At 35.7% G+C, this 27,320-nt stretch overlaps 2 protein-coding genes and 1 long non-coding RNA gene across 3 annotated transcripts in view; 2 read left to right on the forward strand and 1 right to left on the reverse strand.

Moving 5' to 3' along the window:
* Positions 1 to 27,320, forward strand: part of LOC138184231 (glutathione S-transferase 1-1-like) — a 152,589-nt gene that overhangs the window by 42,622 nt on the left and 82,647 nt on the right. The gene's annotated exons all lie outside the window — the stretch shown is intronic.
* On the reverse strand, positions 9,023 to 11,342 carry LOC138184235 (uncharacterized). Its single transcript, XR_011174294.1, has 3 exons — positions 10,876 to 11,342; positions 9,473 to 9,601; positions 9,023 to 9,384 (listed from the first exon to the last, which is right to left on the reverse strand). It is a non-coding gene; the product is annotated as an uncharacterized LOC138184235 (long non-coding RNA).
* The window catches only part of GstD1 (glutathione S-transferase D1), a 110,800-nt gene continuing 95,595 nt past the window's right edge, over positions 12,116 to 27,320 (forward strand). Inside the window, exon 1 of the mRNA XM_069122284.1 lies at positions 12,116 to 12,233. Coding sequence (XP_068978385.1) covers positions 12,209 to 12,233 — 25 coding nt within the window. The 5' untranslated portion in view covers positions 12,116 to 12,208. The remainder of the gene's footprint in view (positions 12,234 to 27,320) is intronic.

Consider the following 27,320-nt stretch of genomic DNA (forward strand, 5'->3'; position numbering starts at 1 on the left):
ACGTCTAGCGAATTTTGTTTACCTGATTTACCAATGAAATTAAAAACGCATTTTGTTATAAAGTTATTTATACTCGAATAGTTTTTGGTAACTGGAATATTTTCGCGCATAAAATACCAGGATTGTTCGGAAACACACACAATGCGATTTAGGAGGGTATTAGTGGAACTGCATAAACGATATTTTCCGTAAACGTATGCGCATTAATTATTCTTTCGATGACAAAGATAACGATAATAAAAATTATTTTATGCAAAGAAATGTAGCTAACTACCATTTTAAGAAAGGTAATTTTATATGAAGTTCTACTTCCAAAAAATTGTTTATTATTATAAAATATATTTTTTGTATATAGTATACGTATATGAAGCAACATAAATATATTACTTAATTCATAAATTAACTAGAGTTTATGGAACATGTTTTTATTAATTACTTTGATAAAATATAATTAAATTATTAAATCGTAATTTTAATAGTAGATATTTAATCGCATATTCACTGGGTTAATAGTATGAGTTTCATTGCGTGTATTTTTCTGACAGCGCACTCTTTGAAATGTCGTTATAACTGTATCGTATACGGAATTAAATACATTATTCCTCATTAAGTATCCATGCTATATTGTCACGCGCTTTATTTTTCAGTGATTACGTTCCAGCTGCCCATCAGCCAATTTTACATGCCGGTAATTCCTACTATAAGTTTGGAAAACGATTCGCACGATTTTAATGCCGCCACACGGCTTCGCTCAGTATTTTTCACAAATTTGTGGTTCAGTTAATTCCACAGTTTTTCGACTAACCCCGTGAAACATGACGTGTACCAAACGTGAGAATCCCAGTCTATCTGCAATGTATATACAATACTTTATTTTGTTGTTGTTGTTAGACCTATCGCCGGGTATGATACAGAATGTAAGCGGATAACCATAAAATTATAGGATGGCAGAATCGATATCGCAACAAGAACGTTTGGATAGCTAGTCCTGTAGGATTTATGAATAGATATAGGGTTTATATGATAAAGCTCTAAGAAGAGTATATCTTCTCATCTTTTAATTTATAATATAAACCTGGTTGTGTAATGCTGAACGAATTTTCTTAATCAAAACTTATCATAATTTAAATAAAATCTTATTTCAAAGCAATATTTTATTCTTATTATGAAAAAGCTAACCTATCGTTACATATACCCCTTTAAATAGTATAACTACGTCAAATTTTTTTCATAAGGATATGTCGGGGATATTTAAGTGTTCAAATTTTTGCTGTTAGAGCAATTCAGTGAAACACACGTGCAGTGCTTCCGCATAGCAAACCTGCATACCTCATGCAGTGACTCCATGCCGCATTATGTAATATTCACGAAACGATCTGTCAGATTTTCATTGCCGTTCTTCGTGTCGCTATCTGCACCTACGATACTCTGATAGCGATATTATACATATATGACATAGCATTAACTCCCATGATATAAAATTTTATTTATTATAACATTACAGAATACTAATTAGTAAATTTAAAGCTCAGTAAGTGCATTAATGTTTTCTATTTATTTATATATCTATTTTTATTTATAGGATATTTAAAGATACAAAACGACACAGATATTCACAATACAAGGCATATTTAAAACAAGGGATGGCTCTACAGAACCTTTAAAACATTCAATACGAAACGTTGATAATAACTCTGCCCAGTTATTCGTCGTATCCATCAAAATAGACGCTTGAAATACAATTTTTAAAGAGTGTAACCTGATTCCTCTTCGACTGTCACCTACACCTGTTAAACATTGATATGTTTCATGAACTCCTCTCGTCGGAGAACTCAATTACATTTCGATTCTCGTTCCATACGGTTTACGCATTTCATTTCTCACGTTTCGTGCAGCCACGAGATATCCTTTTTTATCTTCTGGGAGTTCCTGGCTCGTCCATCGCTTCCATTTTGGCCAGCATAACGATGAATCCGATAGCGTAACCACAACCACGCGAATGTAGGAAAATTTTGTCTAGTCTCGATCGTTTATCGGACCCAGTACGTGACTGACGTATCGATGCATCCTCCACCAATGGCTGTATAAAGTTAAATGTCAGTTGTCGAAGCTATATATTTTTTTAATTCCAGTATTTTGCTTCGTAATTAGCGTTTGGTAAAATAACAATGATAAATAATAAATTTACGCTTTTATTTGCAAAAATGCAACATTGTATAGGCAATTTTTGGAAATTTAACTTATTAGCTACGCAATTTCTATTACGAAGTACAATAATGAATAGAAACGTAATGCTTCGTTAATATGCTTAACATATTCAAAGTCGAGACCCATAAGATTTTTAACCGGGCATATTCCAATATTATATAAATACGATTTTACTCACGAAGATTATAGATACAAAATAACTACTCAATATACATTTCAACAAGAAAATTAGATCTCACAAATTTTATATTATCGGCAAAATCGGATAGAACGTCACGCACATATTGTACATTTAACACGTAAAATAACCTGAGCTGGTTTTATAGGCTATACAAGCATAATCAATAATCAGCTTCTCTCTGCTCTACATCGTTATCATAAACCAACTCATTGGATGTTAATTGGGCATGAGAGCAGCGACATGTCGCGATAAAGATTCGTTGCGTGCATGTAATCTCTAGAATATGAATGTTGAAGAATTACTTTTACGTAGGTCGAATTATCCTAAGCATTTAACCTCTTAGGTTCGGTTGAATTTTGTTGAATTTTGTTTCTCTGTACGGCAGAGTTTGACGCGAATTACGCGTTGAAGATTCTAAAAAATTTATAAGGATACGGATCGGCATGTTAAACAAAGCATCTAATAATGGTATATTTATTTTAACGAAAAGCAACAATCGATATCTAACACTGGCATATCAAAGACAAAGACTACATATTCTGTCTGTATATTGTTAATCCCTTTCCGTATTTTAGCGAGTCAGACTCGCGATGAAGATTTTGACCCAAACATGAATGTCGCGAGTCTGACTCGCAACCTGATACTTGGGCCAAACGTAAACATAACAAGCCGAGCTCGCGGACTGTTTTTTGCCCGATACGATCGTGACTGAATGTTAGTTTCTGTTTACGAGCATCAATCTGGTCTGTGTAGCGCGCGTCGATGTCTACCGCTTGGACCCGAGTTTTGTCGAACTAAATGGCACGGGAGGGGGTCAACACTGTTATAAAACGTTGCAAGAACAAAGAAAGCGTGAAGCAAGACAAATGAAATAGATCATTTAGTTCAGTCGTAATGTAAGATGGCATCCGCGAAAGCCACTATAGTGGTGCACCGTATTTAAACAGATACATGGCGATCAAACGAATTTGATTCCTCAAACTCGAGATATCTTTTGATATTAAAATAATGTATTCAAAAAATAAAAAAACATACAAATCGAAAATAATTGCAGCAAGTTTGATCAATTGGACCATAGGCAACACTGTTTTCCATATGATTGGCATGCAGATACTTTGTTGAAGTTTTCTGAGCATTTATCTATTCCTATGGTATATTTCTTTGCTATATCTTCTTAGAAGATATCCCCCAGTTTTATGGGATTCGATTTTGGCTTTTTCAAATTTGATTTTGTGCTTCACAGTGTTGCGATTTTCCGATACAGCTGAATGTGTACACCAAATAATGCATCTTCTACGTTCTTTGAACCTGGTGCTCACCATTGATCCGCGACGTGAATACAGCTAACTTATAAACACAAACTAAATGACCAATAGCAGCGTCAGTGTGTCTTGGGAAGCCTAATAAAACTAACTGTAACTAGCGAAGTGCTAGAACGCGAAAACAATTGGATAAAGCTTAAACTCGCAAGCTTCGATTAATAGTTCAAACAATCCAGCCTGTGAAAACCTCAAAACTTTCATTAGGATTGATTGACTTTCTGTGTCACGATCTAAAACCTTTGCTCCTTTTTAGTAAAAGAGCAAAAAGGTAAATTAAGATAATGTAATGGTATTTCCTAGCAGATGGGATACGAATCCAGGATAGTAATTTTGCCAAGACACTTTTCTTATTTTTTCGTTATTCAATTTATGTTATTTTCGTTGTTAATAATATACTATATAGATTAGTTCATCAAAGAGACTGTTTACCATAATTCATTGTTCAATCTTAGAACGAACTTAAAATCTACCGTTGCTATTCTTTCTTAAACGGGTGGTTTTTGCGCGGTGCATTAACAGCCACTCCGTCGGCTAACCGGACAAGAAGCGAGACGCTCACGTTCTCCCTCTATCGCTAATTAACAAGTGTACGTTAAACGAGGGAGTCGCGTGTTTGCGCATGTCGTTTCGCTAAGGCGGTGCGCATAATGCTCGAAGCGTAAAGAGGTTCTTGCAAAGTGTCGCGAGTCGAGTCTGGTCGACTTTTGAATGGCTTTTTCACACCCTGCCACGGCAGCCAACCATGCGTCCTGTTTATAGCGCGCTCGAATTAATGCGAAACCACCGACCGATTAATAGTATTTGCAGAGCGTTTCCATATGTCGCAGACCAGCTATGAAAGTGTTTCTTTTCCCTCTTTACTTTCTTGCCTTGACTCGTCTGTTTTTTTTCTTTTTTAGTTTTTTTTTTTCTAAACTATTCGTTCGGAAACGTGGTTCTTTCTCCACTCCAAACTGTCAGTGTATTTTTCTAATTTGCAATTTTCTTTGTCGTATTATTCTTTCATCTTCAGAAATAACATCGAACAAATTATTTTGACAGAAATAATCGAAAACATCTGACAAAAGTCACTCGTTTGAAGAATCTCATAATCAAGAGTCATTTGAGAAATTGAAATTATCATTTATCGAACACATTTATCATTCGTATTCATCCCGTTTCGGCGTTCGCACCCTATCGTGTAAAAATCGCTTTTTTATTCCAAAACAAGTCATGCGCTCGGAGTGGCAGAAACAACTATATTTACCTTACAAAGGTTATTCGTCAACCATAGGAACCAAAACAAAACAAAAAGCGAAGGACAAAACAATGTTCGTTAAAAAAGTTCACAGCAGCATTCACCGCTGGAGACAATGAACGCACGATGCAATACGCTTTGGCGCTCGGCCACTTTGTTCCGTAGACGACCGATTCGGCCTGGATCGAAGTAATTAAGCGAAACAATTCAAAATCGCGACGCGATCCTGCATTGACGAAGATGATAGATTTCACGGAGTGGCACAAACTGAAACAGGCGAGCGCGTAAAACCACGAGTGATATGGAAATACGAGCTACGCGAAGGGAAGGTTAAAAATGTGTACGTACCAAAAGTCAGAAATTAGAGTGTACAGATGTCATTGTGTTATTTACACGACAGACATAAACGTTAGCACAATGACAGCGATGCTATTGGTGACGATGGTTGAGAACGAAGAATCGAATGAAACTAAACAATACGGGTACAAATAAAAACTTCCGTTTTTGAAATAACTCTATGTACCTGGTGAGACGACGTGCTAAAACGAATGTACTTTTAATATGCTCGAAAAAAAATGACATGGATAAAGAGATAGAATTAATTAAAAAATATATGTCACGAGCTCTCCTTAACATTACCATTAAAATACAATTTTGGACATGGAAACGGTACCATCAAAAGTATTTCGGATACCTTCTGAATAAAATATGTCAATTTATTTCCATTGCGCATTACATTCATATATAATTTTACGGATTTAATTATTTAAATATAGTCTGCATATGTTGCACGAGATGGAGCTAAAATTACTTTAATATCACATTCGACGTTTTGAAATATTTATGATTTAACTTGAAATATTTATATCCGTTAGTCCATCGAGATTATTGAATTTCAATGTACGTAGGAATTTAATTAACACTTCTTTCATTATCGTTCGCTCTACGCTAAGCAACGATATTTTTATTATCCATTCATTAGTGAATGGTGCAAAATAGTAAAGCAAACTGAAGACTATAATAATCTGTTTTAATATAATATCAGATATTATAATATCATTTATTATCTCATTCTTTGCGTAATTGTTGATCAACAACAGCAAATACATGTTTTAAAATGTTTTTAACTATTTTCATATATCTATTAAAAAATTCATCTATTCTATCTATTCGTCTATCGAGAAATATCAGAAGTAGTTAGTGAGAGCATAAAATTAATCACCAAGGCAAATAACTAAACCAAGGGTATAAAGGTGAAACAGGGATAATAGCAGAGATATCTTGAACGGTGCCGTATATGATATTCTATAAGCGCTATTCACCCGTCTTCTCTTTAATCAGGATGTCAAACATCGATAAGTATGATTCACGCACGAATGTTCAAGAATAGTGCTCCGTGTTTCAAATAGTTGCTCGAAAGCTATTGAATCAGGTAAAGTGGATTGGAATTGTCTCTATGGTTTTTTTTATAGATTCATTATCCGTTGGAACTCAACCCTCCTCTTTCAGGTATTCACATCATTGAATCTTACTCCTCATTTAATGGGATACTTCTATTACCCTATCCCACTTGTTATCCACCTTATTTCAATCGCCAGATTCCTATAAATTCGCTTTGGATCTTTAGACAGCTATTGATTTTTCTTTTATGTATTCACTATTAGCAATTATCGCACTATGTTTAACTATGTTTAACGTGGCGTTACAATATCATTTTTATCCAAGTAAAATAACACTTTTTGCGAAAGTTTTCTATTTCAATGAATCTCATTTTCAGATATAGCCATTCTTAAAATATATTCAGAAACGTCATTCAAAACCTTGAAAAACTTACACTCTTGACTTTCTCTACATAAATTCCATCATATTTTCACAGAATTTCACTTTTTATCAACCAATGTGATGATTAGCCGTTTGTTAATTTCGAGCTCCAAACAGCGGCGGATTTGTTCTCTTACGCGGGTTTAGTCGTTCTATTTATTCTACAGACCTGAGCCGAGATTAGAACACGATAATCCTTCGTTTGGATTATTTCTGAGAATTGACACTGTGACAGAGTCAATATTACAACTCCTTATTAATCGATATTAACGAGACATAACTACATTTAGTTATAAGAGACAATTTATTACATAGGATAATGGAAATCATTCAACAAAATCAGATTTGTAGTTGAACAATATATCTCGATAAAGTAGAGAAATAAATTAGTATTAATTGTATATCAGAAAGGAATAAAATGCAAACGGATCATTGTGTCGCATTTTCATTAGAGATATTTTATATAACTACTTTTTAGACATCTTTCTTAAAGTGGCTCTATTCATTAAAAATACATTATGTATAATGATTCCAAATATAATATGATAGTAAATAGACACGTAGGTTAAAAAGAATACTTGTGTTGAGTTATTAGCTGAAGGCTGCTTTTTGTTTAAATAGCGAAATCAATTTACGGATCACTTTGGTTTTGACGTAACGAAGTTCCTTCAGCGTCGGTTCAGTCACTGTATGTTCGCATAGTTTCACAGGTAAAGCGGTCGATACCGGAACATTTCCTGGTCTGATATCAGTATGTCTGGACGCCGACCAACAATTGGTATATGCACTTCCGAATTCAATTGGACATAGGTATGAGAATGTAAGATGCCTGCGGGGTCAAGAAATTATCCCGTTTACTTGAAGACCTACAGGCAGAGGACCAAAGGCAAATGACGAGACGTCAAATGTAGTTGAAATAAGATCAATTATTATCTATTTTTAATCGTTGAACATAAATCAGGAAAGAAACAAACGAATAGAAAGTGAAATCGTATAGGAGATTGGTTGTGCGACAAGAACTTTTAAGAATAAGGTATATTTGAGTCAATTTCATATTAGTTTTCTATACATACTAGTTTTCTTTATTATCTCTTTTCTAATAATAAATCAAATATATTCTGAATATTATATTTGAAAATACCACACGTACAATTTTAATCATAAAACTTTATTAAATTAAAATTACGATAAATGCTAGTACATCCATGAAAGCAAAATTTATTAAAATATAAGGCAAAAAAATATAAAGAGAGGAAAGAAAGTAACGGTTATTGAGAAAGTTACACTAAAACTTAATTTCGTCGTCGACCTAATTTCTTCTTAAAATATTTTCCCGCTATGTTGTCAGACCATCTACACGCTTGATGAACTAAAGTTACCAATACACCTTTTTGTTTTCTTCTCTTCGTCATTTCGTGGTTTCTTTTTATAGAATTACCGAGAACTTCAGAAAGTTAAAACAACCTTTCATGCTCTTTCAATAAGTAGAGAATGCGTATTATATTAAATTTAATATCAAGTTTCCTTATGAATTCCTAATAGAAATAGAGTTTTTAACAAGTACATACTATACATCTACCTTGAATTATTTTTCAATGCCTCGAAGAATCTTCGGCGGATCTAAAGTTGTTGGTATACTCAAAATTTTTATATTACTTTCGATAACTGTAAATATTTCCAATAATAAATCATATTTCATACGACAACAAAACAGAAAACAACTGCACCTAATTAATTTAACATGTAGCGCACCGATAACATCGTCACATCGTGTCGCATCACCTCGCATAATCGGTCTTACAACTCGATAGATTTGTTCAGAACTGCGATCTCTCAGTACAGCGAGCTACTTGTATAACACAGTTATCATGCATAATAATATATAGTTATCACTAAATGGATAAGTGGGTATTGATACATCAGCGTTACCTCGTTAGATATAGGATTTCTAACAGAAAAATATGTATTTTTAATAATATTAAAATCGATACCTTATTTTGTAATTAAGTAATCTAATTTATAGTAACTAAGTAATATTTCTTTTAAACATTTAATAACCTCATTAATAATAATCAAATCGCTTTATGCATCGTCATCAATCATCACAGGTAATGCTTTAGTCGTCATAAGTTTTTCTCTGAAGTAATATTAGTTCCTTTGTATCCATACAATTGTATCAACCTCTCCATCATATTTGTTATCTCATATCACTACGAGTAATTATAGTTGTAATTAAAATTACGAAGTACGCCTTCGTCATAAGAAAAGAAGATCAGAACATCTAGCTAAAAACGTAGCTCGAAACACTTGCACGCAAGGACAAGTGCGAGCTTGCCGTCGAAGCACGCGAGCTTTACTTCTCTAATAAAACACGACAAATTAAAACCATAGTCTGTACAGACTTTCCTATGTAATATATTGTAACAGCACAACGCATTTCTTATATAAAATTTAAACAAATAAAAAACTTTCGAATCGAGAATTCATTAATCATTGTATTACTATGTATATTCAGGTTTACATATTAGGTGCAACCAATTCTTTTTTTCTCCCCATTTCCTTTTCACCAGTATTCGCATTTTCAACGAGAGAGTGACGCGCTGTCGAAACGGAAGCTAGAAATGTTGGCAGGCTTGAAGTTTCGTTGGGTACAGACAGCAGCACTGCCGTTGTCTGGGCAATGCAAATTCGAGGTATACCAACCTGCGCGTGAAAGAGAACGAGCGACGTAATGCCCTCGAGGCGGTGCTGGTCCCCGTGCTTCTATTTATCTTTCGAGCTTGGAACGATAGGCGCGACATGCCGCTGGATTATGAGCCATTCGGTGGTTATCTGAAAATTTAAAGAGTACCTGAATGCAGTCATGCCATAATACATGCTTTCTTTATGAGGGAACTTTTCATTATGACGGGAAGTGGATGAGGTTAGGAAGGAAAGAAAAAGAAGCACCGGACCCACGTTCATTGTATTCATTAAATAAAGTCCCGCTTGTCTACATCTTTTGATCGGAAATCGAGCGGAACAAGAGAAAATGTACGGCGAGAAAGCAGTATGGAATACTGTCGATAACTGCGAGAAAACTTTCATTGCTATATAGAGGAAATAATGAATTGGAGAAATGAATTGAAGAAATAAATTTTGGGGGAAGTACATGACATTTGTATTCTGTGACTGTTAACAACTAGAATCGTAGATGATTGAATTGCTCGTCTTTTTTTATATTTTATTTTATGTTTGTTGTATTTTATTCAAATATAAAGATAAGAACGAAAGTTACAAAACAAATCGAGTTGATTAATATGATACAATATGATTTTTTGAACACGGTATTCTATGTTCGTTACACATAATTACTATTTTAACACTCTATTCTTATTCAAAAAGAAATTCCAACGTTAAAATTATTGAAATTCTGCCATTCTGCTTATTGTTCAAAATAAATAAAGCGTAACGAACCAATTTTAATAAACGTTAACATTATATAGCATTCTAAAATACGTAGGGGTTGGCTTTTTGTTTAAATAGCAGAATGTATCGCAAATAAAACAAAATTTGCTATTACCTAAATATTATACCCAAATAAATGTGGAAATACGTACATATGTACATATTGCATATTTTGCGAAAATTCTCATTTACACGATGTAATATAATATCGCGAATAAAAGCAGTAGAAAAAAAAAGCAGTTAATTTTTTAAAAAATTGACAAACACATAAAAAGAGTGTGAAATATCTCATAAAAGTTCTGTTGGCAAAATGTCTCAGTGATGATAAATATTAGCGTATAATATTTAGATTATTTTAATAATTTAAGGCGTACATTTGAATATAGAGTAATTCTAGACAAAATGTGGCCAAATTCTCATATTTGTTGAAAGTTAAACACAATTATTTATAATTTCTTGTTACCGACTATCCTAAATCTTCATTTAACAAAACACGTACATGATTATTCTATAGGTTATATTAAAAAAGAATGCTGTATGATGTTTATATTAATATTACATATATTATATATTAAATGGAAATTAAATGCTATAAAGTTCCAATATGATTTCTACCTATTAATTATGTTTATTTAATCTAATTAAATTACGACACTTACCTATATCAAATTTCTATGCTTAGATATTCACGTTTCAACTGCATAAATTTCGTCAGACTAAATTATACATATTATCTCATGTGTATTTACTTTCAACGTTCATCTTACGTTTCAGTCCGACCTATCGTTTCTTTATTAGGTACAGAATATGCTTCCTAGTGAAAACATATATATCCTTGAGCACAGTTTATTTACTCTTGGCTTGCTGGTGAGCCCCCACTTCTTGCAAATCGAAGTTCGTTGGTAAATCGCGGCGCGGGGTGTCATTCTAGTGTGGATAATCGAAGCGATTAGATGTGTGTCCGTGTATCTTTACGATTAGTGCCGATCTTTCTACTACGTAGTATGTACTTTCATAATCACTCTTTCACCTCATAAATACACCAGTGTTAACTTCATTTAATTAACGTACGTTTTCTTCGTATGTACTTCGAGGTATTACAGGAACGCCATGAAATTCAAACGGACGCCATGAAATTCAAACGGACGCCATGATTGATAATGAATCCGACACCTTTTATGGATATTTGGATTATGGATGGTAATATTTAATTTACTTTAAAATAATGGAAAGCATATTTGAATAAGATATTGAAATACTTTTTACATTTTACTACATATGTATGTCGCGAATCTCCAGTAATAATGCTGTTAGTCACTTTTTTCAATAATCACAGACACGTTCTGCGCATTGCATTTTTTTGGTATTGCGCAGCTGTGTTTAACCGACGAAGAAAGCACGCCATATTTTATTATTTCGAAGTACATGTCTCTCTGTACATCTCTAATGATGAAACATTCATAGTGCAATTTTTACAGATCAATTATATTACGGAATATTCATAGGCATTTCCCGATATTAAGAAATATTTTACTGTCTATAATAATATTTAAGTATATTAATTGAATAAAGAGATATTTAACTTGGTTTAGACGTCATTAAAGTCATTTCTAAGTTTTTACTTTTTATATCAGAATTCCAATCTTTATAGTAACTAATCTTTATGAGAATTTCAGTTCTTATTGTCAAGTTCGAAGAGTTCTATTTCTCATTATCCTAAATTTTTTAAACAATCAACAGTATGATGTTAAGAACAAATTATAATATTTAACATGTTCTGTTAAAGTTTTTACTCCTCTTTCTTCGTTTAATCGACGTCAATCTTTTGTTATTTCACACATTTTAAAGAATTAATGTTGTCTTTATGAACAAATCGTAATATTCTATGCTTTGTTACAGATTTCTTCCAGTCTTGGTCTCTTGCGTGGAATTCGGTGATTCCTATTTACTGGCGGTCTTCGTAATGACTTCTCCTGAACCACAACAACATCGATGATAACGTTCTTGGCGTTTAATGGTGAGTCATTTGCATTTGCATAATGCATTTTTGTTCTTTTGGTCACTCAATCATGTCGTAGGATGGAAGGTCCGAATCGACACTGAGGGCTGGCTGTATTACATAGAATTTTTGGCGAGCATAGTACACGTCCCGTTGTGATTGATCCCGAGTTCAATTTTATCCGTCCAAGGATATCAAATTTCACGTGCAAGAAAACACCTCGCGACAGGCAAATCTCGCTACTTCTTTGTTCTCAAAGAATATGTTTTGATGAAGGGATTGCCTGAGAATATTTCTATTAAATATTTCATTTGGAATCAATTATTATTCGTTCAATTTCATATTATTTGCATTGGATTTTATCCTCTTTTTCAATAAGTACATTTATTCTTGACTTTTTTTACTTAAGTATTTTTTATTCAAGAGTTTGTTTTAGTCATTAATTTATAAAACTATTATAGTAAAGTAAAAAATAGAATCACCAAAAGAGAAGTGAAACGAGGAAATGGTACATCTAGGAATGACCCGTTATAACATAGATATGTTAAACATCTTTTAGGATTTTCGGGTTTAAGGCTTATCATGCTCATTACGAGGACTTCATTTAAGTAGTCATATTGTTTGCGTGCTCAGCATTTTGTCATAAAAGCGAGCAACTACAAATAGTTTCCTATTCTCTGGATCATTCACAGTATGAGATGTCAATCTTGTTACTACTTTGTTACTATGCTCATTTTTAGTATTAGTAGTAGTAATAGTAATACGTAGTTCTTGGTCGATGTATGCGTAGCATCATCTAATTCTGTTATGCAAATTGCAAAAATAACTAATCACTTTCACCGTGTTTGAAATTAGTGTTGCGAAAAAATGTCATGGGACATACTTCATGCACTATTTATTTACAAAATAACCTTATTAAAGTTAAAGACCTTATTTAATGTTAAAGTATCGAGTATCTTGTGTAGTAATTCTTTTATCATCAAATTATACATCAAATCGCCCTGTATCTTAGCCGTTTCGTTTTATCGATAAAATACAAAAGAATGTACTTGAATATCAAACGTGACATAACGATGTAGTAAGAGGAGCGAACAAGTCGAGACAGAGGGAGTCAGGGTGTTACATCATTGTAAGGTAACAAGACTTTTAAGAGCTGCTCGAGCACAGTTTCGAGTGCAATTTAAATCTCAAGGCTGGAGAAAAATTATTCTCTACATGCTTGAGCCAGTGTGTCGAAGAAGATTCAAGAGATTTGTCATTCTACGCGAAAATAGAGCATTCGTAGCCAAAGTAGTATGAGGTGTCGCGATCGAGTTGATGTAACAGTTTCCTACGCAGAACGCATGAAAACTTCTGGTGAGATTTCTTATGTTGGAAATGCGCGTTGTCCGAACTAAAAGGGATGATCTTTGACCTTTTCTCTCGCTTCCATTTCCTTTCTCTCTTTCGTTTTCTGTCTGTTCTTTAGAGAGGTCCACGATAAATGAGATTACGACTTGTCGTTTCACGGGCGTTATCGGAACGCGGAAAACGATGCTTCCGTACAAGGAGTACTAGGAATAGAGGACGTCGTCGAAGCTTAATCCAAACTCGATTTCCAACGAGTGGAGAATCGGTCGGCGATCGATCGTGAAGAACAAGCCCCCATAACAGTCTAGGGGACCATCGCATCGTTTAAATCGCAAACGGGGCTACGATAATTGAAAATCGAGCGGCGGTCGTTCCGTTTTCTAGCCTCAGCGACCAACCTAGTACTGGTTTTCTTTCTAAAAAACTTGGAGGAACAGAAAGTTTTCGATCGAAACTGAAAAGGTTGTCGCGCGCAATGCGTCCAAGCAACGTGCGACTCAGGCGCGGTTTGTCGCCGCACGGTCGAGCTATTTGCAGCTAGGGACGTTGCGTTTTTGTTTGTTCGAAAGCTCGTTCTCCGGTCGATCGTTTGGATTGGCCGCGTTCGACGACCGCATAAATTCGTAGATTCGAGCGCGCTGCTTCACGTGGACCAGCGATTTACAAGACATATGGTCGGTTGTTAGCTTCCTAACGAGGGTTTAAGCTCCAGCTGAGCGATGCCACTCGTTAACGCCGCCTGCTACGGCTGTACACTTACTTTCTAGATCCCTATGCAACGGCCGCGCCATCATTTTTGTCCGCGTCCTCTGGCATTGATCGCCATCAATGAAATTACCCTCTTGCTTCGTTTTTGTCTTCGACTAAATGTGCCGCTCCGGTACGCTGGCATTATCTCGAAAGCGCTTCGAAATTCACGAAGAACCGTAACTACTCTATCCTTAGAGTACCGGTACGCTGCCGCGCGTGAAAAGCTCGTTGGTACGCTTAACGGAGAGGAGAATGAAGGTTCGTGGCTCGAGAGACAAAGTGCCTCGAGCTGATCGCTCTGTAGACGTATCGTGGTTTGCAAGATCAGGACGCTGTAGTAATGGACAAAAATCTACAGACCTTCTTGCTGACGAGATTGTTACGGAGTGAAAATGGCGGTCCGTGGTTGCGCAGCTTTGCTCACTGGTAAATGCTAACAGAAAGGAAGTTTTTAGAAACACTTTGTACCATGGCTTGCGGTTTGATGGCTAGAAGCAAATTGCGAGAAGGATTGAGAGCCTCGGCTTTGCGGACCTGCCCTTTCCACGTTATTTTTTTAACCAAGTCAATTGCTCGAGTCAATTGCTAGAAATATTGATAGCGTTTGAAACTATGAGTTAATGTCGTTAATATATCGGATAGTATCATAGCACGTATATACGTTCAATACATTTGAACAAGAACATTTTATTGGCGATCTAGTCTAACAGAATCCGTGTGAAATCGATAAGTTTATAAACAGGTTGGAGAAGTTTAACTGTGTAAAAAAGCATACATGAAATTCTCAGGATTTTAGAAGCTTACAGTTTTAAAACATTCCTCTTATATAAGAGAGTTGCATTTACATTGCATGCTTTAAATGAAAATTCCATGTCAACAAGAGAATGTATGATACTTTTCATTATAAATAATACGTGCTTAAAAAGGAGTGAAATATAGGACAATGAAATAAATATTTTTAGAACGTGGAATACATTAAAATTGCATTGTATGTAGACAAAAACGTACAAAAGCGTTACTGTTTACTTTTAGTTCGATCAACTAAACTCATATAGATTTTAATTTTCAGGTTATGCAAACAATAATGTTCTAAATTATTTATATGCCATATGTAATACCTCGGTTCTTATCCTCCTTAATTTCAATAATAATATTAGAAAAGCAATAAAATATTGACGACTAATTTTATCTTATTTAGGGAAATTTATTGTTTAAAAATGATATTCGTCTAGATTTCAAGCTCCATTAGACAAATAGTTTTGGTGAACGAATCGTTTCACTAAATGTAAGGTCTCTCGATCTCGATACATAAAAGCCCCACAAAGAGTGTTGAGGCCAAACGTGTATTTCGAAATATAAACTTTCCCCTGACAACTTTAATTTAAATTCAGGAATTTATCGTTTTATCATTTACGTTCAAAATGCAATGAAACGCAATTTGTGATTTTTATTTAAAATAAATCAAATAGAGTAAGAAACTTGTTCATATAAATAACAGGCATCAGTGTGAATTAAGTTGGATATATAGGAATTAAATAGAACAAAAAGTTCGAAAAATTTAAAATTATCGCTTCTTCCGAATAATTGAAACCATTAAGAAATACCTGCGATATTTTTAACTTTGACATGCTAGAAATACGTAATTTTCCTTACCATAATATCTTCTTTGGTCATACTCTAGAATTAATATAAAAAAATTGAAATAGTTCTGACGGAAGAAATGTTAAAAAGCAGAAATAATTTTTGCTTTTCAAGTTTCGTCATTCGTCAGCCATTCGTTAGGGAAAAGGGGGAATAATTAAAGAGCGAAGTTTTCATTACTGAATCTTAGGCACAGCAGCATAGATGTTTCAGCCTGTTTGCAAAACAGAATTTTCCCAGCGTCGAGTCGGGATTACGGTGGACTAAGATTTTTCAAACATGTAACGCGAGAAAACTTTACGTTGTCTCTCGCGTTTTATTTCCATTCGCGCCGCGTTACGCAGCTTTTGTGAACGTTCCGTTTCGGGTTTGGTCAAAAGTTTCGCCGGCGTTCCCTTTTCAAATAATTCTGTATCTAGCGAGCAGATTTCCCGACAGTGAGGTCCTTTCGAGCAACGACGGTCGATGTCGGTCATAAAAAAGAACGGTTGCCTTTAATGCCACTACGTTCCCTAACGAGACAACTAAACGCGTGCACGCTTATGTGCGATTCGCAAAAAGAATGACGGAAAAAAAGAATTGCGCTTCATGGCCCGCTAAAGTTCTACGCGAACTTTCGAACTTTCTTTTTGGATTAATCCTGGGGCTCGCCGCTTTTTATTACAAGCGACTACTTGTTTAAATTTACCTTTAGCTCTAACGCCGCGGAAATTTCGTTAATTATGAAGATCGCTTGTCAAAAGGCTGCTCGTATCCCTGATTTCATTATTACGAGCGAGCTGAGCTATCTTGAGAAGGTGGAACAGGAACGAAGTTAAAATGAATAGTGTAATTTTATTTGAATGGATCTCTTTGTTTGCGAAACAGGCAAGTTGAATTTGCACTGCTTATAGAAATTGTTTAAAACCCAATAGAAATTGTATTGGAACGTATATAACTTACGCTGTAATGTACTTTTCTAAATGTGAAACATACAAAGTTTATTTGTTAACGACGACACGATACTTTTAAGCGTTGCCCTTCTTTATCATGTCACAAATACTAAATATGTACAAATATACTGAACTTTATGATTCTGACAATATCGAAGACTAAAGTAATTCTACTTACTTAATAAGATCAAGATTTTTGTCTCAATCAGTTCTTCTTCAATTATGAAAAACACAACATACGACGTCGTATAACAATAGTATATATTTATAATAGATAAACATTTGTCAGATATTCTGCTCGAATTGTTAGAACGTGTTATTATTAAGGTATTTGTGTAATGGAATACGCTCTATCGTATATACGATAGCTACCGATACATAACGAATTGCTGATAGTACAGTAAAGATACGACATTTCGATGTTTTTTCTATTAGCACCCAATTAATTGTATCAGATGATTTATATAACTGAGAAAATAAGGGGATTGTTCGAATCACACAAACCTGAAGCAACTTCCTCGATGTAAAACCCAAACTCTAATTAAATGATCGATGTATCCGACAGGTGAAACGGTTAAGTAGCATAAAAAATGATACAGCGTCACGATGCTTCTCATTGTGTGGCTCTTTCGACCCATTCCATTCCGTGATATTATCTTCTTAAAGCGTCTGGAAACGCGAGATTTAATCAACCAGTCGACGCGTCTTGATAAGAATAATGGAAATAATTAATTAGAGAGCAGTAAAGGGAGAGCAAGGATTTCAGGCGCGCTTGTTATCGAGATCGTTTAAGAAAAACGCGCCTTTTACTGCGTTTCATCGTTTCATGCCGACGAATTATATACGCGTGTACATAAAAGAGCTTGCCATGCGACCATTTCTTACTTTTTATCCAGATTAACGCCGACGCAAAACGTGCCAGTCAGATTCGCGGTTTCAATTAAGCAAATGAGAATGCAGTGAATTACTATAGTTTTTCATCGGCTGTCAACCGTTCGAACCAGCCGATTCGATTCAACCAGCCTGATTGCTCGAGAATTAACGTTTGCTTAAATCTCGCAATTGGTCGCAGTCTCTTCGTATTTCTTCGTCGCTCTTCTTCTCTTCCGACTTCATTCCCTTGAGTCGAAGTCGATCAAGAAACATTGGATTCGAATTGTGATCGAACTCACGTCTAAAGCATTGTCTGAAATAGTTCTTGATATGGTATCGACATCGGTATGCGATAAAGATTGATCGCCAGATATCGGCGACGAGTCGACCGACTATTTCCACAGTGCTGACATAAATCGGCAGCGACGACGTGAGAAGAACGCGTCTAGATCCGACGTAAGACCAAGGTGCTTTATCGTTATTCACGTATTGTACTGAAATGAGCACAGAAACATCTCGGAGGACTGAAACAAGAACTTTCTTCCTTGCTTTACGGATTTATTAAGTAGCTATTAAGTATTCACTGGTTGAATTCGAATGGTCGAATTCGGTAAAATTCGACGAAAACATGATCGAAGGTTGCCTCAAACCTACCGATAAACCATAATGTATATAATAAACTATTCCTATATTCTATATAAATAATCACAACATAATCTCGGTAAATCGGCAAATGTAAATCCTTAAATCTCTTACATTTGTGTATATATATTTGTAAGTATATGATAGAGGAACTAAATAATAATATACCCGTATATTTTGGGTATGCAAGTTGCAAGATTTGTTCCAAAATTGGAAGATGAATCCAACTACTGCAATTTAGAAACGTTTTGGAAATAATGGAAAATTGCGTTAAAAATAAATACTATACTATACGTTCGTCGAATGGCTGTTCAAAATAAAGTGTAACATGATTCAAGTCTGTCGTAATCGATTGCAGCTGCAGTTTGAAACGAAACAACGAACAATTTCATTTGCATCTGCTCTCCTTCAATTTCGCCGGTCCACTTTTCATCGACAGATTGTTCGCATTCTGTCAATTTACTTTTGGCGTATGGTATTCGGTCTAATCATCCGCCGCGATAATAGCTTTGCCGCGTATTTCCAATTTTATCGCTAAGATGAAATGGTGTGGCGTGGGGCAGAGGCGAGAGAAGAGGCAAGAAGACGAATGCGAACATATGCGAACCAACGAAAGAGGGAGAGAAATAGAGGATAGGACAAACGACAGAGGAAGAAATGGTAAAAAGTGAGGGACGAGAAAGGGTTTCGCGACTACTGCGAATCGACAACGGAGAAACGACGTGGTACGGTTGCCTATCAGCCGCGCGATGCTCGCCATCAACGCGACACTGATTTATCATGCCTTGACGTACGACGTAGACGGATCGAGGACGTCGCAGGATAAAACGAATCGTCGCAATTGGCGGTGGCAGGCCGTGAGTTGTCGCTCTACAGCGTCACTTGTTTTCGCCGCCCGTTATTTCGCCCGAGGGACAAATAAAACTTGGTTAATAAATAAATGCATAAATATAGCGGCTGGTTAACAATTTGCTTCGTTGCTATTCGCCGCTATCTAGTCGGTCTCGTTTCTTGCATTCCGAATGAACGACATCAGCTTTAAGGTGGGGTTTTAGGAAAGAAAAAATAAAAAGGTAGGAAGACGCACTTGAGATAAAACTTTGCGTCTCTGTGAAGATCTTTGCGAAATCAACGATTAGTTGTTTAACAAAATCGAACGTTCTTAGAGTATGATTTTGTAATTTTCTATTTTGAAGAAAAATGTTTAAGCCAGAACAATGCCAAGGATATATGCAGGAATTATCGATATAGATAACCATTTTTAAGTAACAATTACCTGTTATGCAATTTTATTCCATTTTCACGTCGAATCGGTTATACGATTAAATTCGTACTCTGAATGCTTCTATTTGACGCCTGATGAATAATTAATAAAACCACTGACTATTTTTTTATTCGTTTCCTGCGGCTTTCTTCTTCCATTGCGCTTTTTACTAAACTCTTCTTTAAGATAGAAGGTGATTATGAATTTTGTAACTGATGAACGGAAGTTTATAATTAATTTAAAGATTCTTGTGGTCTCCTGAAGATTATAATAAGAAATTTATTTGATACACGATGTAAATATTCAGCTTACCTCGTGAGCGGTATCTTATTGTTCTTATTATTTTGCTTATTACTACTCTTATTTCAAGCTTTATTAACTTAACTCGACGATCAGGAATTTTTCACGAAAGTATTATTCACGTTTTAAGATTCTCTGTATTACGTAGAAAGGATTTTATACCCAGCCTAAAAGCTTAATCGGGTTACCACTCAAGAATCCTAACTAAAATTAGTTGAAATTTTGCATCTACTTTTGAAGCTTATACTAAGGAATAAAGAACCATTTTTTAAAATTATGTTCCGAAAGAGCGGTTATCTTCGCCAAAAAATGGAAATCTTCTCATAAAATTGATATTTTTCTACGTTATATGCAAGTATCTCTTGATATCTTCGTTAATTCGCAATAATCGTTTCTCGAGGCTAATCTCGAAGGAAAATTTATTTGTGCAATTATATTTGTTCAGTTGATATATTCTTTTGTCTTTGAATTTAACAAAGAGGTAATTTGTCATAGGCCAATCCTTATTTTATAATTTCTGATATAGAAAACGATCCGTTCCTTCTGCAATCGTTACACCGATTGACGGCCAACGTTTAAAGCTTGCCAGGATTTCCATGTTTGAACAGGATAAGTAACCCGGTAACTAGCAGCCAACGGCAGAACGAGAAGAAAACAGATGGTGCTGTGTTGAAATAGCTTTCATTACCTGTGCAGAGTTTGGATTCGTAGCACGTTTAGTTACGAACGTTCGTTCGTATTTTCAGCGCAGTAGCGATCTTTAATTTGTCTCACGATCATTCAGATTTTTGTTTTCATAATGGCAACCGTTTCGTACGTACAATTTTCAAGATATTAGTTAACATGCCGAATCACGTCGAATTGGAATAATTTCTGAATAATTTAAAGAAACGTGAGAATTAAAATGTGTGGTATTTATTTAACAAATGTCCAACGTTTTCGTTACACAAGAGAATCCTTGTTAATTAACTTTCTAAACTTTAAGTTTACGATATATTTGCTTATAAATTGACGTCTGAATTTTTTAAACAATTTTCAACCGCAGTTTGTAAAACGAATCGAACGAAACCTTCCTTTCTCACACGAACAAATGGCAGGAACAAATTGCAATCATACATCTTAAAATCTCGCGTCACGAATCACGGGTGATAAAACGAATCGGCGAGATCATCGCTGCAAGCGTTCGTAGCCACGGCGCGTCCAGAACAAACCGGGCGGAACAGACGAACGAGCCTTTTTACTTTATAACTCGCCCCTCCTGTAACGGTCCACATTAAAAGCGAAATATTACGACAACCGAAATCCTTTTGCTACCGGTATGGCTATTTCCTCGCAGCCACCTATTTCATATCTTAATCTAAATGGTCATTGAGAAATAGAAAGTCACGAAAGCAACCTTCGTCGTAGAATCAAAGCTTTTACGTACCGATGAATATTGGTTTCATGCGAATTGGTTTATTAGCGTGTTGAATCAGGCGAATTTTATATATTTCGTCCTGGAGCAGCAATACATTAAAATATACTAAACCGTAACGTTTAATTCTTGCAAAATATCATATTCCATTTGTGCACTTTTTCTCTCGCAGCGTTATCTAACAATGGACGAACCACAATTCGTAAATTCAAAAAATTATGAAACTGGAAATATGTGCAGAATGTATAGGTGTATATTACGCAATTATTTTTTGCTGCCCAGATACACCCGAAGCGGATGAATTTTCTGTTATAACTCGCAAACTGTAAGAGATAGAAAAAAAGTTTTCACACAAAAGTTAGTTCTTTTAATTAGGAATATATTATTTGGTAAAAAAAATGTTTAAAGTCAATCTTATTGCGAGTTATAACGCAAAATCGGAAAATAGCCGAATTTTCACTCTTCGAGTGAATTCGGGCAGCGAAAGAATATTATGTACTATATACGTATTCCCAAAGTTCCATAATGTTATTTTTAATTTGCGGCCTGGCAATCTTCCCTTGTAAATCATTCGTATCGTTGGAAACTTTTTAGTTCGTGAAATTTGTTTTATTTTAACAATTCTGAAAAATCTAGAATTGGTTTCTTTATATCATTTGAGTAGCTAGTAAAATTTCAATAAAACAGCTTTGCGTTAAATTTACAGCATGTAAATTAAGAATATCGAAGAATGTATTTGTTTCCAAAAATTTCATTTATTTACTTGTGCATGTTATAATGCATTTTAATACCTGAATCTCTTTTACGACGTAAAGTATTTATTTCAAGCATATCAGGTTGCTCATACGACGTGCGGCGACATACGGATTAAACACTCAAAGGGTTAAAAGCTTGCTTTAACCTGAAACCGATATTTTGTCACGTACATCCACCAAATATTCGTGTAAATTTATATGTATATATATGTATATATATATATGAACAAATGTATTTTTTCGCATAAATGAATTATGTTCATGTAAATGATAATGTTTCGTGCTACCATTTTAACGGAAAAAATACAGATCGAAGGACAATGCGTGTTTATGTTTAATTTTCATATCAGCTAGCCAATTTTCACAGTGTTTTTACGAGCTTTCCAGTTAAAATTGATTCACTGTAAAAATAATGAATGTATAAGTAGAGTGTGGCTTCGGTTTACCATTTAAAAAGCCGTGGTCAATAAAATTAAGTTAGTTCCATTTATCTAACGTCGCTAGATTTCATAAACATTAAAAATTAAAATACCTCGTACTTTAAAGTAAATACTTTACATTTTATGTTATTGCAGACCGTACGCCGGTAGTAAATTAATAGTAAAAAAAGATAATGAAGTTGGCAGGCACGTTCTCTTCAACTGTACAAGTACAACTCTAACAAGCTTGCAGCATTATCGTCGATATACTTAGCGCGCAAACCTGTAAACGATCACTTTAAATTCAATTTGCGTAGATGAGAAGTGAATTGACAATATTGATTTATCGATTAATATCGGTTGCTAATGTTACAAAGATTAATCGAAGGTGCATTAAATTGACCGAGGTTGATCGAAGTTCTCTTTTATCGTACGAGATTGATCAGTCTTTTCATGTCCAATTTACGTTCACGGTCTATGCAGACCAACCAAAATTACAATCAATCGCGTGATTGTTTATACAACTTAACTTAGAAATCGACAACTAGAAACTTTTTTCATTTGGACTCGTATAAGTTGAATCGATTGCTTCGAATCTCGTTTGAGTTATTACAGTAGAAACTATTTGCATACGTAACTAGAACCATCTCAGGATATGCCAATCTCTTCAAATTGCGGTAGAATAGGAACTAAGAAACGATTCTCATTCCATTGAAGATTTACGCGCACAGCATGTATGGCATACATATAGTAGATGTCGGATAATATTCATCGGGGCTGATTTATCATGGCTGTCGACGTAAATCGATCGCGGAGAGACGCCAGCTGACAACGACGATGGCAAAACGGATCGTCGAAATTGTGAAAGTCGGAGGCGAAGTCTGAACCACCGGCGTGTTGTCGCATCTTCCCGGAAAGAAATAAGGGTTGACGTACGTGCCAGGCTGGATTCGCAAACAGTTGTCCCGTTCCCGCCTCGTCTTCCGGAACACGTGGGTTTCGCGAGGGAAAGGAAAGGAGAATTCGTGGGCGAAGGAATAGGATAGAGGAAAAGGCACTTTGTTTTTCTCGCGGCTCGTTCTGCCGAGTGTCAGAGAATTCCGCGTAACGTTTGTCATGGAAACAGACGTAAAATGTATGCGACTGTTGTTCCCTGAGCGACCCCCTAGCCAGTTCCTCGAGGAAGTTCTTTAGTCATTTCCCCTCGAGGGTCGAAGAAGTCTCGGGGGTGGTCGCGTTCTCGAGGTAAACGGCGTCGTAATGCGGCCCAGTCCCCTCCCTCGTGTCTCACTGCTAAAATATTAACTCCATTACCGAATGACGCCGCGCCGTTCCTTCTTCGACCGAAATCGCTCGCCATTTCTCGCGAGGCAAAAACGATCTACGGTCCAAGTTGCACGTTTCAAGAGGGTTGAGCAGGTCGAGAGGGTCGAGAGACACTTCTGCGTTTGGAGGTTCGCGCCGCCGAACGCGTTGCGGCTACCTTCCGTTTTCCACGATCTTTTCTTGTTGTCTGTTCTCGAACGCTCTCCACTCTTCCAGGCTCTTTTTCTCGCTCTTCTTTTTCTTCACGGCGAGCAGGCTCTCGCGTCGATACGTTTGTCGACGTGTCGACCGGATTCATGAGACCAGCTTCCACCCTGCTCGGCGACTTTTCATTGTGAAAGCGAAATGCTGTCGCACCGCCGAGGCTTTATCTCCAAAAGAAAGAGCTGGTCGATACAAAGGGGAGCACTTTACCGATTAGCGACACTCTTGCGCTATCGTTGATGTTCGAGATACTCGAGGAAGGAGATTCTTGAGAAGCCGGGATTTTCGGAATTTTCAGTTCGCCTCTGTACGGCCGATCGAATCGCATTTGGACAATTGAAAGCGCGCTACCGACTCGAGTGGATTTTAATCGGTCGTGACTCAGATTCGGGACGTAGCTGAAAGTGCGTCGTTTCTGGGTCAACGAGCTACCTGTCGCGAGACTCGGCCTCCAACGAAGTCAGGCGAAATGGTAACTTTGATAATCCGAACTAATTAAAGCGGGCAAACGTTTGAACAGTCGAAGCGCCGCACAAGAGCTCAACGACTAATTGAAATCGTCAGGGACGTTTGTAAAATTCTTGCTGCATTCGGAGGCAAGATTCGGGCGGCTCGACATTTTTTCATCGCTCGCAACCAGTTACTTTCTGGACCAGTGCGTCGTACCTTGTGTTAATTAAAGCCAAAACCACGTTTGGATCGTTCGTGCGCGAGCCTGTATTAACGATTATTTAATTAAGAAATTGAATTGTTGAAACGATGCCGAAGTCCTTTTTTTTTTTTAAGGCAGCTTTTGTATGCTCCGTTCATGTATCCGTTTATGTACGAAAAATTCTATCGCCAACAGCAACATTACAATTTATTTCGCGCGTATAATCGAAAAGAGAAGGACCGTTTAACATTAATTACATTAATTGCGCCTACATATATAAATTATAACTCATTGTACTTGTGTAATGGTCGTAATTAATTATGTTTAATGGAAATTGTAATAGCAATACCAAGCACTCACTACGCAAGGAAAAATACCACTAATTTTATATTGTCTGACTTTCACCGCCACAATAGCCAAACGATAATTGATGACGTAGTGAAAACAAAGGCTATTCAGTAGAAATAGTCGACGAATGCGAGCTACGACTATAGCACCAGTTATAGCGGCTCAAGTTGACGATCGCCTGTACCATGAATTAACTATACCTAGTACCAAAAGAATCAAAGAATTCGCTTAAATTTCAATATTTTAATATTCCAATAATACGAAGTATCTGTACCCATTTGGCAATGAGTAACATCCGCATGACGATGCATAAATGGAATACGAATAAAACGCAAGATGCAGGTTTTAAGCCATTGTATAAATTGAATATTCAGCAAAAATATTACTGTACTCTTCATGGATGTTCTTGATGCTCGATTCAATTAGTAGGTACATCCTAATCTCTTCTCCATTAGTACATTAACCGAGATATAGGAATCCTTTCAGCATCGAAGTATGATAAGTTTTAGAAGGTACTCAAAGCGGATTATCTCGATAATTCAATTTAATTGTGAACGTCTATGATACGATATGATGTGATGGCCCTAGTTTATCGGATATTCGATGAAGAATTGTGCTTGCGAAATTAAAGAAGGCATTTTTAACGGTCACATAACGCGCATAACAGTAACGATAAATTTTAATTATCTGATAGTTTATTGCCACATTGTCTTTGCGTAATGGCGTAAAATAGCATAGAAGAGCCGTACACGCCAAGACAAATAATGCTCCCGATATCGGTTAATAATTCGAACAGCCGAATAAAAAGAAAATATCTGTGCATAAAGACCGATCCCCCTAATAAACGAGAGTTTATATATTTCCTGCGTTTATGCTCTATTATTTATCGGTAATAATTCGAATCAGACCATCGATTTTACTCTCCCATCACTATTCACAAAACGAACGAAATGGCCCATTCATATATCCAATCCCTCGTTCGTCTATGCGCATTGTTCCTATTCTTTCGATGTGATTTTTCATCCCAGAAGTAGAACTAATTCAACTAAATTAATAAGACTAATTGTTTACTCTAACTACGCAACTGGACGAAAATATTCGTTTACCATCTTCTTTTTCATGTCTTCTTTGTCATTTAAAGACAGTTAAGGGTACCAATGTTTCTTAGCGTATCAAGGATTATTTTTTCTATTATTTTTAAAGTTTCGTATACCTGATGAAATTTCAATTTTATGGAATAACCTGCACATTCGGTATTTTCAGTGAAACATTGAAAGGTAGATTGTTTTACTAACGGTATATTTTGTCACTGTTGTTGGTGATTTTATTTTTTCTATATTTTCTTAACTGGATATTATGGAGTTGACGTTTCCACAAATAAATAAATTTCTACAAACAAATAAATATCGAGCATCGTTTGTCTCTGCGTTTATCAATACAAGATTGCTACAAGATTCCATAAAAATATATAATACCTGAATATAATAACTAACTGAAATTCGATTCAATTTTCTGTATCCAAAATTTAGATCATCAAAATAGATAATATTTCAAATATTTCACAAATAAATATCGCGCGAGTTATGTTTTATAAAACTGTATGCTACTTCGTAGGGGAAGAATATTTAAAAATACTGCACGTTACTCTATAGCATTCGTTGTTAAACGAGGATTACAAACTTTGGAAACTTTGTTCCTCGTTACTGGACTTTCTCATTCTTGCTGGTAACGTTCGCTTTTAAAGATATTGCTTTTTCACCCGCAATAGTGATCGAGGTATAATAAACTGGCTACGTAGCAAGCGCTGTGTCCCTAATAAGTATGCAATCCCTAGATCCTAGTCTCTAGCAAAGTTTTGTTTATCAAAGTTGTGAGGTACATATAGTAGAGTAGGTGGAAACTACACTGCCGGAAATCTGTTCAACAACAAACATTTCGTATGTCCTTTTAATAAACTTTATAATAGGCACCTGAGAGCATAATGTTTGTTTCTTGAGTATACTCGTTTAATTCGTCGATATTTGTTTCAATATTAAAAATACTACCGCTACGATCGATCATCATGGCCCGTCAAGTCGAAAGAACCTTCTTTATCTCCTCGTCTGTTTATTGAATATTAACTTATAAGACTAAGCTTTATCGTGTCATAATATGGCACGACAGTTCCACTAAACGATCAATTCGTCCTGTGTCTTTCTATCCGTAATTTCGTAATTAAATTACATTTCTTCGAAA

This window comes from Bombus flavifrons, chromosome 10 (assembly GCF_040668555.2).
Source record: "Bombus flavifrons isolate JBK064 chromosome 10, iyBomFlav1_principal, whole genome shotgun sequence".
In the NCBI taxonomy this organism is placed as follows: domain Eukaryota; kingdom Metazoa; phylum Arthropoda; class Insecta; order Hymenoptera; family Apidae; genus Bombus; species Bombus flavifrons.